This window comes from Oncorhynchus clarkii, chromosome 8, assembly GCF_045791955.1.
Source record: "Oncorhynchus clarkii lewisi isolate Uvic-CL-2024 chromosome 8, UVic_Ocla_1.0, whole genome shotgun sequence".
Classification (NCBI taxonomy): domain Eukaryota; kingdom Metazoa; phylum Chordata; class Actinopteri; order Salmoniformes; family Salmonidae; genus Oncorhynchus; species Oncorhynchus clarkii.
The window spans coordinates 5,145,667-5,162,278 of NC_092154.1; the positions used below are offsets into that span (position 1 = coordinate 5,145,667).

General features: G+C 40.4%; 1 protein-coding gene across 1 annotated transcript; it reads left to right on the forward strand.

Annotated features, from left to right (window-relative positions):
* The first annotated feature begins 8,718 nt into the window (after positions 1 to 8,718).
* Positions 8,719 to 15,751, forward strand: LOC139414882 (all-trans retinoic acid-induced differentiation factor-like). Its single transcript, XM_071162480.1, has 7 exons — positions 8,719 to 9,159; positions 12,625 to 12,761; positions 12,998 to 13,066; positions 13,162 to 13,233; positions 13,527 to 13,648; positions 14,418 to 14,518; positions 14,747 to 15,751. Exons 1-7 carry the CDS (start codon positions 9,067 to 9,069, stop codon positions 14,849 to 14,851), a joined length of 699 nt encoding a protein of 232 aa, XP_071018581.1. The 5' UTR covers positions 8,719 to 9,066; the 3' UTR covers positions 14,852 to 15,751.
* Positions 15,752 to 16,612: the final 861 nt, after the last annotated feature.

A 16,612-nucleotide genomic window follows, 5' to 3' on the forward strand; every position in this document is an offset into this window, starting at 1 on the left:
GTGTCGTGAACAGTATTATTGTGAACAACAGTAGTGGAACCGGCGGTTCGCCTTCAAAATAAAAGTCCCCTATTGAAACTGATACAAACGGATAAAAATAGTGGAAACATGCCATAATTGGACTAGATAATGATAGACCAGGTTGGAATGTGGTTAAATTCAACGAAATACAAGTATTAGTTAATAAAAGTTGAGTTGCCCCTCCAAAAAGTTCAAATCAGTTGAAATTGCCCTGTGGATGCATGTGAATTGCATTGGGGGCATGACGAGGGGCAGCCTACTCAATAGTCTCGCGTTGCCATACCTCCGTTATTAAGTTGCTGTCAAGCCTCCCTTAGAGGTCTGTTGAATTTTGTATCGCAAAAATGGTTTGAATGGTCTGCTGGCTCCCAGCAGCAAGATTTCTGATTGAATGAAAGTAAGCTAGCTAGTTGGCAACATTGCAGAAATTTTAAGAAAACCTGGAGGAAAAACTGAATTCTGTTTATCCAAAAGTGTACTTTATACACACAATTGACACACACTATATGGCCAAAAGTATCTCATTCCAAAATCATGGGCATTAATATGGAGTTGGGTCCCCCCTTTGCTGCTATAACAGCCTCCACTCTTCTGTGAAGCCTTTCCACTCGATGTTGGAACATTGCTGCGGGGACTTGCTTCCATTCAGCCACATGAGCATTAATGACGTCAGGCACTGATGTGGGGCGATTAGGCCTGGCTCGCAGTCTGCTTTCTAATTCATCCCAAAGATGGAGTTGAGGTCGGGGCTCTGTGCAGGCCAGTCAAGTTCTTCCACACCAATCTCGACAAACCCTTTCTGTATGGACCTCGCTTTGTGCATGGAGGCCTTGGTATTCTGAAACAGGAAAGGGCCTTCCCCAAACTGTTGCCACAGAGTTGGAAGCACAGAATCTTCTAGAATGTCATTGTATGTATGTTCCAGTTAAGATTTCCCTTCACTGGAACTAAGAGGCCTGAAACATGAAAAACAACCCCAGACCATTGTTCCTCCTCCACCAAACTTTACAGTTGGCACTATGCATTGGTGCAGGTAGTGTTCTCCTGGCATCCGCCAAACCCAGATTTGTCTGTTGGACTGCCAGATGGTGAAGCGTGATTCATCACTCCAGAGAATGCGTTTCCACTAGTCCAGAGTCCAATGATGGCGAGCTCTACACCACTCCAGATGATGCTTGGCATTGCACATGCTGATCTTAGGCTTGTGTGCGGGTGAGTATTGGTACCCAATGATTATTTTTTTTACACGCTACACGCTTCAGCACTCGGCAGTCCCGTTCTGGTGAGCTTGTGTGGCCTACCACTTTGTATCTGAGCCGTTGTTGCTCCTAGACGTTTCCACTTCACAATAACAGCTCTTACAGTTGACCGGGGAAGCTCTAGCAGGGCAGAAATTTGACAAACTGACTTATTGGGGAGATGGTGGTGCCATGTTGATAGTCTCTGAGTTCTTCAGAACTGGCCATTCTACTGCCAATGTTTGTCTATGGAGACTGCATGGCTGTGTGCTCATTTTATACACCTGTCAGCATAAGGCTTGTTTTTCTTTGGGGGCCAGGTAGGAGCTGGTACGATGTACATTACTGTCGGTTTTAGATTTTAGTGATGTTATATATATGCAGGCCTCAGCCACTACCCTGAGAGCACTTTATTCAGTGTATCATGCAGCCCTCAGGTTCATTACAAATCAGAAACGTCTAACACATCATTGTGATCTCTACAGCGCTGTTGGCTGGTCGTCATTGACCTTGCGTAGGCTGAAACACTGGTATACACTGATTTATAAGGCCCATATTGGGTAAAATGCCATTTTATCTCTTCTTTTTTAGTTAGATTGATAAATAAATATCAATTACGGTCCCATTCTGATTTACTTCTAACAGTACCAAAAATTTGAACAGGTCATGGTAGAAATAGTTTTAGTTACTTAGCTCTGTGGTCCTGGAATTCTCTCCTGAACATTTTCAAATGTGATGATCTAGTTTCGTTGGTGGAGTTTAAACACTTGATTGATGTATATATATATCATAGAAGAGTGTAATTGTCTTTAGGACAGCTGTTTTTAACGTAAAATGTAATTGTTGTACTGTATGTGTGTTTATAGTTTTGTTTAATGTTGTGTTAGTGTATGTAAATAGTTTTGTCTGAAATATTGTTCCCCCTGCTGCTATTGGACCAGGTCTCTCTTGGAAAAGAGATGTTATCTCAATGAGAAATAACCTGTATAAATAAAGGTTAAATACATAAAAACAGGTGTGGCTGAAATAGCCGAATCCACTAATTTAATGGTGTGTCCACATACTTATGACCATGTGGTGTACATCAACATGTTTTGATGGGGTTTTAATCTGCTATTGTCAGGCCATCCTCATGAACTGTTGCACCTATGAGACTAATATAGCCCCACAGTGTCATAATACCCATAAAACCTGACGGTCAAACAGGGAAATGGTTTCAATCATTTTTCCAACCATTCATTTTTCCCATAGAGGATTTTAGAAATTAAAAATTAAAAAAAAATAAGGGCTGTGTGGCGTGTTGATAACCATGGACTTCTCTCTCAGACAAGGTGACTTTTACCAATATACAGTACCAGCCAAAAGCTTAAGACACACCTACCTACTCATTCAAAGGCTTCATTTTTTACTATTTTCTACATTGTAGAATAATAGTGAAGACGTTAGAACTATGAAATAACACATATGGAACCATGTAGTAACCAAAAAAGTGTTTTAGAAATCAAAATAGATTTTAGATTCCTCAAAGTAGCCACCCTTTGCCTTGATGACTGCTTTGCACACTCTTGGAATTCTCTCAACCAGCTTCATGAGGAATGCTTTTCTAATAGTCTTGAAGGTGTGCCTACATAATGCTGAGCACTTGTTGGCTGCTTTTCCTTCACTCTGCGGTCCGACTCATCCCAAACCATCTCAATTGGGTTGAGGTCGGGTGATTGTGGAGGCCAGGTCATCTGAGGCAGCACTCCATCACTCTCCTTCTTGGTCAAATAGCCCTTACACAGCCTGGAGGTGTGTTGGGTCAATGTCCTGTTGAAAAACAAAAAGTCCCACTAAGCGCAAACCAGATGGGATGGCGTATCGCTGAAGAATGCTATGGTAGCCATGCTGGTTAAGTGTGCCTTGAATTCTAAATAAATCACTGACAGTGTCACCAGAAAAGCACCTCCACACCATAACACCTCCTCCTCCATGCTTCACGGTGGGGAATACACTCTGCATCTCATAAAGACATGGCGGTTGGAATCAAAAATCTCAAATTTGGACTCATCAGACCAAATAACAGATTTCCACCGGTCTAATGTCCATTGGTCGTTTTTCTTGTCCCAAGCATGTCTCTTCTTCTTATTGGTGTCCTTCAGTAGTGGTTTCTTTGCAGCAATTTGACATGAAGGCCTGATTTACACAATCTCCTCTGAACAGTTGATGCTGAGATGTGTCTGTTACTTGAACTCTGTGAAGCATTTATTTGGGCTGCAGTTTTTGAGGCTGGTAGCTGTAATAAACGTATCCTCTGCAGCAGAGTTAACTCTGGGTATTCCTTATCTGTGGCGGTTCTCATGAGAGCCAGTTTCATCATAGACCTTGATGGTTTTCGCGACTGCACTTGATGAAACTTTCAAAGTTCTTCAAATGTTCTGTATTGACTGACCTTCATGTCTTAAAGCAGGGGTGGACAATTCCAGTCCTCGAGGGCTTGATTGGTGTCATCATTTTACCCCCAGCCCCAGCAAACACACCAATAATCACCTAATCCTGATCTTCAGATTAGAATGCAATTTGATTAATCAGCTGTGTTTGCTAGGGATGGAGAAAAAGTGTGACACCAATCAGGCCATCGAGGAGTTGCCCATCCCTGTCTTCTGTATACCAGCCCTACCTTGTCACAACACAACTGATTGGCTCAAACGCATTAAGAAGGAAAGAATTTCCACAAATTAACTTCCAGGTGAAGCTGGTTGAGAGAATACCAAGAGGGTGGCTACTTTTAAGAATCACAAATATAAAATATATTTGGATTTGTTTAACACTTTTTTGGTTACTACATGATTACATGAGTGTTATTTCATCGTTTTGATGTTGTCACTAATATTCTACAATGTAGAACATAATAAAAATAAAGAAAAACCCTGGAATCAGTAGATGTGTCCAAACCTTTGTCTGGTACTGTGCATCAGTAAACTAAAGAGTAGCCAGTTTCTGCTCTGCTTGCTTTTACAACTCGGTGAAAGAACGCAACACATACACACTGAACTATGCTCTTCTGTGCTGGTCCAGCCATCCTTCCAGAAGCTTTGCCTTCACACAGCCTGACAGCCTTTGGTCCTAAATCCAGCCGACCACTCTGAGGCATCCGCATGGTCCTAAAGCACACCGTTGCTGTTTTTTTGTATCACATTGCAATAATAAAACTGGGGAGGACAAAAATGCAATTTCAGAATTTGGGAGGGACATGACACCCCCATCGCTAGTGAAAGTTGTGCCCCTGGGTGGTATAATCACGTCCTAAAGCGGAAAAAAATGTTTTTGTTGCTTTATGAAATTGCAGTTTCTACTTCATCTAAACCCAATATATTGTATTCCTGTGGTATTTATGCTGGACTGAGGAACACAGACACGCGGTTGAGCAATTTGTGAATGCAATAGAAAGAGAGGGAAGTGTTTCCCAGCAACACATTACCTGTACTAGTGATGGATCCATAGCATGTATGAATGTCTTTAATAGGGATACTATGAAGACATAATGGCAGCACTGTTGGAAAATAATTACTGGAGTGCCACTAAAACAGATGTAGAGGTCTGTACACGGTTATGTACACGGGTATGTACACGGGTCTGTACACGGGTATGTACACGGGTATGTACACTGGTATGTACACCGGTCTGTACACAGGTATGTACATGGGTATGCACACATCATTTAATATGGCAGGCTAGTGAATTTTGTAAGTCACAGTACAGAGGTAAGGATGAGATGGGCAAGTACATTTTCAGTTTACTGTTGAACTTTACCAAATCAAGATGACATTAAATCCATTGTGATATTTGCATAGTTCTTGGTAGCGTAAGTAACTCGATATTGGTGAAGGTCATGAGTTACAGAGTCAAATAGACAAATTGAACTCTAATTTCAGAGGAAAAACAAGACAACATGGATGTTTTTGGTGTCTGATAACTCTTGAGGACTTTGGGAAAGAAGCACTTGAGGAAAAAGCTAAATCACCATTCAGTGAGTGTTTTGAAAAAAATCAGGAAGCAGGCCCTCGAAGACATTGTCCATTGCACTGATGAAAAAACAGTACTATGGACAAAAGTTTATAAACTAATTTCCTTCCTGTAATCCCAATCTGGTTTGACTTTATGAGAGGACATTTACAGAAATTCTCGTCAGTATCCTACAAAATCAAGTCAGAATCAAATAAGCACAGCAGTGAGTGAGGCTATGTTTAAAAATACTCAAATGTTATACTTTGAATATTAAAAACAGATCAGATGCGTGTATAACTAAATTGCACCCTTTGATTATAGTTTGTGAGGGAGTCCTCTGTATAAAAATCCAGAAGAAGCTATCAAAAAACAATTGACACAGCCACAAGCCATAGAAACATGGTAGAAACATGGTAGAAACATGGCAGAAACATGGTAGAAACATGGTAGAAACATGGTAGAAACATGGCAGAAACATGGTAGAAACATGGTAGAAACATGGTATAAACATGGCAGAAACATGGTATAAACATGGCAGAAACATGGTAGAAACATGGCATAAACATGGTATAAACATGGCAGAAACATGGTAGAAACATGGTAGAAACATGACTGAAACATGGTAGAAACATGGCAGAAATATGGTAGAAACATGACTGAAACATGGTAGAAACATGGTAGAAACATGACTGAAACATAGTAGAAACATGGTAGAAACATGGCAGAAATATGGTAGAAACATGACTGAAACATGGTAGAAACATGACTGAAACATGGCAGAAACATGGTAGAAACATGACTGAAACATGCTAGAAACATGGCAGAAATATGGTAGAAACATGACTGAAACATGGTATATATAAACATGGTAGAAACATGGTAGAAACATGGCAGAAATATGGTAGAAACATGACTGAAACATGGCAGAAAACGAACCGGCCACCTAAGCTCCCCCGTAGGTCTTCTCAAGGTCCACCTGCTAAGAAATCCAAAAATAGTTTCCCTGAATAACAACTCATGCAAGAAGCATAAAACTGGAGGCCCAGTATAATAAACCTGATGCACAGAAAGATCTAGAATCCCTCCAGTGTTCAGTGAGTGTAGCTATTGGAAATGTTTGTACGTTTCCAAGTTGGTTCAACTGATCCATACAGTCATTTTTACATCTACAGGCAGTGAAATATATTTTCTTTATGAATAAAACTCAGATGAAAAATAATTTTTCTGTTCTATTTCAGTCTGCAAGTCAGAGTCCAGGCTACACCTTTCAACACGTGGAGGCCAAAAGAAAAGGAGCACGGTGGCACCGCGAGAGAGAACGGGGAGAGACCGACACCAAGCCACAGTAGAGAAGAAGGACTGAGCCAAACCTAAGTGTTTTTCTTTGTTATTTTTTAATTCCTGTCTTAGTAAAGTTGTTTTTGCGGACTAAAGCCTCCCCTGTCTCTGTGTCAATCTCTGCACGCTCAATCCAACACCCCTACGGTTTCCCATCCAGTTCATATAAGGAAATCAGTCAATTGGGGCTCCTCAGTGGCACAGCCTCTAGCATCTCAGTGCTAGAGGCGTCACTACAGACTCTGGTTCGATTCCAGGCTGTAACACAACCGGACGTGATTGGGAGTCCGATGGAGCGGCACACAATTGGCCCAGCGTCGTTGGGGTTTGGCCAGGGTAGGCCATCATTGTAAATAAGAATTTGTTCTTAACTGACTTGCCTAGTTAAATTAATAAAGGTAAAAAAATATGGTGAAAACCTCATTAGGCCCTAATCTATGGATTTCACATGATTGGGCAGGGGCGCAGCCATGGGTGGGCCTGGGAAGGCATAAGCCAAACCACTTGGGAGCCAGGCCTAGCCAATCAGAAGGAGTTTTTCCCCACAAAAGGGCTTTATTACAGACAGAAATACTCCTTAGATTCATCAGCTGTCCAAGTGGCTGGTCTCAGACAATCAAGGTTTGGCAGGTGTAGGCTGTCATTGTAAATAAGAATTTGTTCTTAACTGACTTGCCAAGGTAAAAAAAATGTTTTTACACAGGTGCACCTTGTGCTGGGGACAATAAAAGGCCACACTAAAATGTGCAGTTTTGTCACACAGCCATTGATGTCTCAAGTTTTGAGGGAGCATGCAATTGGCATGCTGAATGCAGGAATGTTCACCAGAGCTGTTGCCAGAGAATTGAATGTTCATTTCTCTACCATAAGCCGCCTCCAACGTCGTTTTAGAGAATTTGGGGGTACGTCCAACCGGCCTTGCAACTGCAATCCACGTGTCACCACGCCAGCCCAGGACCTCCACATCCGGCTTCTTACCTTCATTTAACCACACCTGTCAGTAATGATCATGCTGTTTAATCGGCTTCTTGACATGCCACACCTGTCAGGTGGATGGATTATCTTGGCAAAAGAGAAATGCTCATTAACCGGGATGTAAACACATTTGTGCACAACATTTGAGAGAAATAATCTTTTTTTGCATAGAAAACACTTATTTTTCTTTTATTTCAGCTCATGAAACATAGGAACAACACTTTACATTTTTTGGTCAAATTAACTAATATTTGTCTTTTGTTGAATATATAACAACATTCAAAGCGTGTTTAGTATTATCTAGTCCAATTGTGGTGTGACACCACTATTTTTATTCGTTTGCGTCAGTTTCAATGGGGGACTTTGATTTTGAAGGCGAACCGTCGATTCCACTATTGTTGCTCACGGTAATGTTGTTCACAACACACTGGTATGATTGAGAGAGAGGGGAACAGGCAAAACATGTGTTACATTTGCCTCTTTCTGCTTCTTGAAGTTATCCAAAATAGGTTTCATTGGTTCGCGAGCAAGCAGTTCAGGAAACAGACCAAATGTGATACAAATCCCCAAAAAACGGACTACATTGTAGCCGTTAAGCAATAATGTAACCAATATGTATCAAATCGCTCTTCAAGAAGCGTTGCAACAGTCCTCTGGTCCAAACCATTTCTGGTAGAGGGGACCACATTTATTTTAAACATTACAAAACAACTATGTGCCAATTTTTTAAAGGATTTTACACGAATAATATACTAATATAATAATATATATATGTATTTTAGTCTGTAGGCAAGACATACATAACATAGGCTATATATTATGTTTTCTAACAACAGCTTCAAATCACTTACGTAAATGATTTATTAACGTCTTCTGACCCCTCTACTGTAATGGCATATTTCAGAATGTGGGGATGGTCAGATGACGGTGAATTTGAGAACAGTCATCCGCAGCTTCCAAAATCAATTGAAATGTTTTTCTTAATAACATAATTATTATAAATGAAATTGTAAAAAAAAAAAAATGAAATTAGGTATTTTGTCTATGTAGGCCTGTCCATTTTCTTTGTTTTGAAGGCAAGAAACAAAGAAATATGGCTAATGAATAATGCAACACATTTCGTATTGTTGTACAATATTTTGGATATGAGATCCTCTTTATAGGCTGGGCTGTGCAAAAAGGTCGGGCAATTTGTAATGCTATGAAGCACTGTCTGCTTTCAAACACACACGGATGGGTTTTCTTTATTTTTTCTCGTCTCAGTCTTATCGATCATTAATTCATGTGAAAAGACGGATAACCTGATAATAGAACTAGCAATACCGGATGTCCCCACGTTACCATATTGTGATTGAACCAATCCAGGTCTTGTAGAGATCAGACAATGATACAAAGGAAACGAAACAAGGAGACATGCGAGTGTATTAACGAAGCGGCTGTGATTTTAGTAGCTTACAGTCAGTCACATGTCTATCTTGTATTGATCGTATGAATATCGCGTTCAAAAATGACAGCTGGATCCAGCCAGCGGAATGCAGCAGTGGTCTTATTGATCTTTCATTTATATTTATATGGGAGTTGTCAACTGACTGAGTTACAGGTAAGTGGTCTGCTTCAGCTCTATGCTATACAGGAATGCTGCGCAGCTCGTCATAACCGGTTATTTACATTGTACTTGCTGCTAGTAGGCAACACTCAGAAGAATATGTTCTTACATTGCAACTGCTGCTACGCTCAAGAGTACAGTTGTTACATTGTTTATACACTCGGATGTGTTACGTTGTATTGTTACATTGTAACTACTATGCTACACTCATTGTTGTTATTGACCCGTTTACACCTTGACATACTTCATTAGGCGCTACGTCATCTTGTCCCACTAGGGAATGGACGTCTGCGGTGTTTGTAACGGCAATATGGAGAAGAGCCTGTCTCTAGTCAGAGATCGCATTTAGTTTGGGAGATTGCAAAATATGACCTTTTAATTCAAGACAGGATATATATATATATATTGTTTCCGGTGATAATATTGTTTTGTTCGTTTTGTTACTTTTTCCTCAACTTGTTTCTCTAACTTTATAGCATGTCAAATTAGCTTGCACTGCAGAGCTAAAAGCTAGACTAGGTTCAAGATACCACTGTAGCTAGCGACCTCCACCTAATAATTATCATAAAAAAACAAACGACATTGGGGTCACAATAAACTAAAATGGGAGGCAAAAGTCATATAATCAAATTGGCTTAACAGCCAATGTGTATTATTTAACATGACTATTAAAATTGTACTTATATGAATGGGTAATTGTTTACAAGTTACTAGCTATCCCATAAAGCCAACACCCGAAAACCACATATTTTCATCTTCTTCTGTGGTTTGGTAACCTCCTGTTCTTCTACGGACTCTGGCTGGACTGAAGATGTCGTAAAGTGATTCCACTCCGTTGTTGACGTCCCCATTGAAATGAATGATATCCGGCGCCTTGTTCACATTACACATAAGCATGTTATGCCGGATGTCATGAATTTCAATGGGGACGTCCACAACGGAGTGGAATCGCAACGCCCCATTGCAGTTGAAGGCTCAGTTGTGATGCGGATGCCATATACATTGACATTTTAAAAACTATACGTAATCTTCAGTAGAAGAACTAGATGAAAATATGTGGTTTTGCTGGTGGCTTTATGGGATATCTAGCACCTTTAAAACCATTACGAATTCCTCCTATAAGTACTATTTGAATAGTTATGTTCAGTGACGTGTATTCATGCATGCCAAGTGAAGCCAGGCTTCCCCCCACAAAAAAAATCACCAAGAAAAAAGAATACTATTTATCTTTCTTCTCTCTATGTTTCTTACTGAAAAAAGCGAGAGAAACAGCGCTACTCTGTCTCTGTCCATCTATTCGATGCTGTCTGGCCAAAAAAAGTATGACATTGTTTTCCGCCCCCGATAATTGAATGCAAGGGAAGCCAGTGAGTATTTCGCCTCCCTTGATAAAAAAAAAAGAGTATAAAATAGCCAATCAGCGTCGAGCTAAAGTGAGTGAGCTCAACTGTGCATGGTCCTGGCACACCAAAATAAAAGTGTAAAGGGAAGCCAGTTTGGGTTTGGCTTCACTCCTATCACATCGCATCAAGAGCATATGGCAGGGTAGCCTAGTGGTTAGAGCGTTGGACTAGTAACCGGAAGGTTGCAAGTTCAAACCCCTGAGCTGACAAGGTACAAATCTGTCGTTCTGCCTCTGAACAGGCAGTTAACTAACTCACTGTTCCAAGGCCGTCATTGAAAATAAGAATTTGTTCTTAACTGACTTGCCTCGTTAAATAAAGGTTAAAAATAAAATACATACGTCATTGACAGAAACTTGTTGCATCTCATTGTGTTATTGTCCTCTGGTGGCTAGCTAAAATTGGCCCTTTTCTGGTGGCTAGCTAGCTAAAATTGGCCCTTTTCTGGTGGCTAGCTAGCTAAAATTGGCCCTTTTCTAAATTAGTCATGGGATGGAGAAAGGGATTTTGACTTGTGGTTTTACCCAATTCTCTGTATTGGCCAATGATTATAATGGTAATGGCAATTCTGATCCAACCATTAATTCATACATTGTGCCCCTGGCCTGAGAGGATGGAAGTTCAATATGAAACTAGATGTAGAAGGCTAATGTTAACCAGCTAACGCTGCCCAGGAATGGAAGTTAGGCCAGGTAGCCAGGGACAACAAGTACTATTAAAAAAAATGTAATGTATGACAGAGTCATAGACCGTTTGGTCAACATGAAAGTGAGGAGGATGGCATTGGCATTTCTCTACAAGTAGGGTGAGTCAACATGGTTTTTACTTGCGCACACACACACACACAGAGAAATCAGAACCATGGACAGCCACATCGTATTTAGCTTATAATGATTGGACTAAATTGTTTTCAGTATCTTTTTAGTTGTCAATGTATTAGAATAAGCATAAGTGATTTGATGATGTTGAAATGTTGAAGTTGACATGGTGCTGGAATAGTGGAGGCAGCTCCAGTTTTCTTTGTGACTTCCGGTAACTCTCCATGGGTCTAAATCAATAAATATTCTGTCTGGGCTTCCCCAGTGATTTTATCCACACACCACTACTGGTAATGTTAAATAATACACATAGGCTGTTAAGCCAGTTTAATTATAAGACTGTTGCATTCCGTTTACGTTTAAGTTGGTGATGGTAATGGTGTTTGTTTTTGATGATAACTTATTAGATGGAGGTCACAAGCAGTACAGTGGTATTTTCAACCTAGCCCAGCTTTTAGCTAGCTATAGTGGTATTTTCAACCTAGCTTTAGCTAGCTACAGTGGTACACTTCAACCTAGCCTAGCTTTTAGCTAGCTACAGTGGTACCTTCAACCTAGCCTAGCTTTAAGCTAGCTACAGTGGTACCTTCAACCTAGCCTAGCTTTAAGCTAGCTAACTGTTCTGCAGTGCAAGCTAACTTGACTTGCTATAAAGTTAGAGAAACAAGTTGAGGAAAATGTAACTAAACAAAACATGTTTTATTATCACCTGAAATAATATATTGATCATATCTTGAATGAAAAGGTCATATTTTGCAATCTCCCAAAATAAATGCGATCTCTGACGAGACACAGGGGCGACCGAGAGCCTAGTGGTCAGTGTCGGACTAGTAACCGACAGGTTGGGGATCAAATCCCCCCGAGCTGACAAGGTACAAATATGTTGTTCTGCCCCCCTGAACAAGGCAGTTAACCCACTATTCCTAGGCTGTCATTGTAAATAAGAATTTGTTCTTAACTGACTGGCATAGTTAATTAAATAAATAAAAACACAGTCTCTCCTCCATATTGCGTTACAAACACCTCACGTGTCGGTTCAGAAGCGGTGCAGGACTCCGTGAAGATGACCTACGGTGTAATGAAATACGTTACGATGTAAACGGGGTATAAATAACTGTCTTCTGCTAGCCTGCCTGCTACATTGACAGAGATTTGTAGCTTGATTATTATGACTTGTATTATTAATCAGTTGGTGAAGATGTTGATAAAGGCGTTGTGAATTTCTGCTGAACAAACAGGTATGTCATCTCTGCAACAGAACAGTGCAGAATAGCACCGCTCTGGGCCAGTTCTGTTCCGCGTCTGCGGGCTTGGTTGACGGATGCTGCTGCCTGCTGCGAAAAGAAAACAGCAGCAATGCTGACTACGTCATCGGGTAGGAAGTTGTGCTTCGGCAACACCAGGCTTCGTTTTGATGATTATTGATTATTCACTTGATGTAATAACATATGTAGAAACATTCAACAACTATAACAACTCTAATAACGTGTAACAACTGTTTAGTAAAATATACAAACTGATTACTTGTCTTGTAGCCAATGTCTCATTGTCACATTATGTTGTCTATTTCCCCTAAAAACGTTATTTATGCCACTCTGTTTTCTCACTCAGGTTGGACCTATCAAACTGTTCTCTAAGTCATGTCGAGGACCTTCAAGAGGCATCAACAGCTGCAATGATGTATGTTAAACAGACCGTTTACATTTAGGCTACAAACCTGGTCAGTTTGTTCATGTTTTTATAGAGCCTTTTGTACTCTCTCTGTTCTTCTACAGAGATATCTCACTGAACCCCATAGTTCAACTGAACAATTCACTGTTTCAAGGCTTCATCCAGTTGGATAACCTGTAAGTACAACTCACCGAGCTGTGTTACCGAGTCCAACCTTGCAATGCACATTTTAATGTCCAATCAGTTCCTTATTAGAATAGAATTCACACATTTTAATGTCCAATCATTTCCTTTTTAGAATATAATTCACATATTTTAATGTCCAATCAGTTCCTTATTAGAATAGAATTCACATATATTTGAATGTCCAATCAGTTCCTTATTAGAATACAATTCACACATATTTGAATGTCCAATCAGTTCCTTATTAGAATAGAACATTTTAATGAGCCTATACCCTTTCTGTAAGGATTCTGCCTGTCAACCTGACCTGTCCAGGAGGCAATGCATCATGGAATAAAATGGAGGTCAAAGGGGACACTCGTCACTGTGAAGGACAGAAGGACATCTGCAACCAGACCGGACATCTGTGTAAGTCACGTGTCAACCTTTTTTTGCTGCATGATCCTTGTTGTTGTGTTTAATAAAGAAGTAGCCTAGTAGTTGAAAAGACAAAAACACCACTGTTTTGGTAAATAGAAGGATAGGGCTGGGGAAAATGTAACCACTCTCAAATTCATAGACAAAGCTTTGGATGGAATGACTGACCGTTCATGATATCAAATTATAGTTTTAACCACATTTTGAGGCAAGACAGTGTTTGTTTGCAATTACTTTGTTTTACTATCATTGGAATAAAAAGCATATCTTTTTTTCTAATGACGGCCAAAGTTGAACAAAGCTAATGAGGCATTTATAAGTTATATTCTTCAATAATCCGTGTGCTATATGCCATTCATTTAAGAAGTCCAAAAATGTATGTGCCAATTACAGATTGCCCACTTTAAAACTAGGAAATTAAAATGTCTGCTTCCATTCAGCTGTGATTCTGAATACAGTGATCTGGCATCAATATTATAGTTGGCATTACTGTCATAATATCGGTTTATAAAGTATCATAGAGACTATAACATTGCTTCTGAGCAAGGCGTTTAACCCACTGTTCCTCGGGTGCCGAAGACGTGGATGTTGATTAAGGCAGCACCCCGCACAGGGGTTGGGTTAAATGCGGAAGACACATTTCAGTTAAATGCATTCTGTTGTACAACTGACTAGGTATCCTCCCTCCCCCTCCCCCCCCCCCCCCTCCATCCCTCCCTCCCTCCCCCCTCCATCCCTCCCTCCCTCCCCCCTTCTACAGCGTTGAACTGCCCTGAGAACTCCCTCTGTGCAGCGTATGGCCCGGGCTTCTTTGAGTGTAGCTGTGTGGACGACTTCCATGGATACAAGTGTCTCCGAGAGGTCAGTGAGTACACCACATCATCCATGTATGACTATTGGCAAGACAATGGCTTTAACTTTATCCTCAACAACATTCATTCATATCCAATCTCTGATTGTCGAAGACAGCATGAGCGTTCATTAATTACCGAGGGAAATTCACAGCCTTTCAAACAAAACCCCATTGTGGTGAAAGTGCCATGGTAAACACCGAGTCACATTGTTGTTCTCCGTCTCTGTTGTTGACAGGGGAAGTTCCCTATAATCAAGGTGTTCGGGATTCTAGGGGCCTCCACAGTCCTGGTCTCCATCCTGCTATGGGTCACCCAGAGACGCAAGGTCAAATCTGCCTGAGGTTGTACCCACTCCCCTGGTCTGAGGCCTGGTCCTGGGACTCTATTTGGAAAACACTTGTCTTCCAGTGATGCTGACATGAAGAGACAGGGGGGGGGGAAAATATGTGACCATTTTAAAAAACTGACTTTAGCGTGGAAAGTCAGCGTATTCTATGGAGGCAGTTGTATCATTGACCTTTATAGTTTCAATCATCTGTTTTGATGGGGTTGTTAAATCTTTGTTTTATCACCACAGATGTTGCAATTGTTGTAGCCTTTAAAAAAAAACAACAACCTTGCAGACATTTCCCTAGATCAACATGAAATCTAAGAGATTGTGATGCGGGACAATACATGACCTCACTTTATGGTCTACAGTATGTGCCAAATCATGTTTATAAAAATAAAAAGTTGCTTGGGGCCAGTTTCCCGGGACATCGACTAAGCCTCGTACAGGACTAAAACATCTATTTCAATAGAGATTCTCCATCGAGCATGTTTTTAGTCCAGCACTACGGTTAATCTGTGTCTGGGAAATCAAACCTTATACTTGATCAATGAAGCATGAATAGTAGTAGAAGCAATAATATGCAGTATAAAGTTGCATTAGCCCCTCCCCCCTCCCCTAATTTTTGGGAAAACTGACAAAGATATCGATTAATTAATTACATTATAGGGAGACACGAGCAAAACACATTGTTTGCAGAGAATGTTGAATTGTTGTTGTATGTACAGATTGTTCATGTAATAATAAAATGTTTTGCTGTTTGCATTTTGTATTTCATCTTGGATTAAAGAAGATATGATATACTGACAATATACTGTCTATTGAACAAAAATATAAAAGGAACATGTAGTGTTGGTCCCATGTTTCATGAGCTGAAATAAAAGATGCCAGAAATTTCCATACGCACAAAAATAGCTTATATCTCTCAAATGTTATGCACACATTTGTTTACATCCCTGTGAGTGAGCATTTCTCCTTTGCCAATATTATCCATCCACCTGACAGCTGTGGCATGTCAAGAAGATGATTAAACAGCATGATCATTACACAGGTGCACCTTGTGCTGGGGACAATAAAAGGTCTCTCAAATATGCAGTTGTGTCACACAACACAATGTGAGAACTTGTTCTCAACTAGCCTACCTGGTTAAATAAAGGTGTTCTCAGCTAGCCTACCTGGTGAAATAAATAAATAAACAATGCCACAGATTTCTCAAGTTGAGGGAGCGTGCAATTAGCATGCAAGAATGTCCACCAGAGATGTTGCCAGAGAATTTAATGATAATTTCTCTACCATAAGCCGCCTGCAACGTCATTTTAGAGAAGTTGGCAGTCCAACTGGTCTCACATCCTCAGACCAGGTGTAACCACGCCATCCCAGGACCTCCACATCCAGCTTCTTCACCTGTGGGATTGTCTGAGACCAGCTACCCGGACAGATGATGAAACAGGAGTATTTCTGTCTGTATTAAAGCATTTTTTGTGTTGAAAAACCCATTCTGATTGGCTGCGCCCCTGCCTTGTCATGTGAAATTCAAAGATTAGGGTCTAATTCATTCATTTCAATTGACCGATTTCCTTATATGAACTGTAACTCAGTGAAATCTTTGATTGTTGCGTTTATATTTGTATTCAGTATAGACATGATATACTGAAAATATACACTGAACAAAAATATGAATGTAATATAAATGTAAAGTGCTGGTCTCATGTTTCATGGTCCCAGTCTTGGCTTCACTGCTCCCACAGCCATTCAGATGTGCCTTTGTTCTCT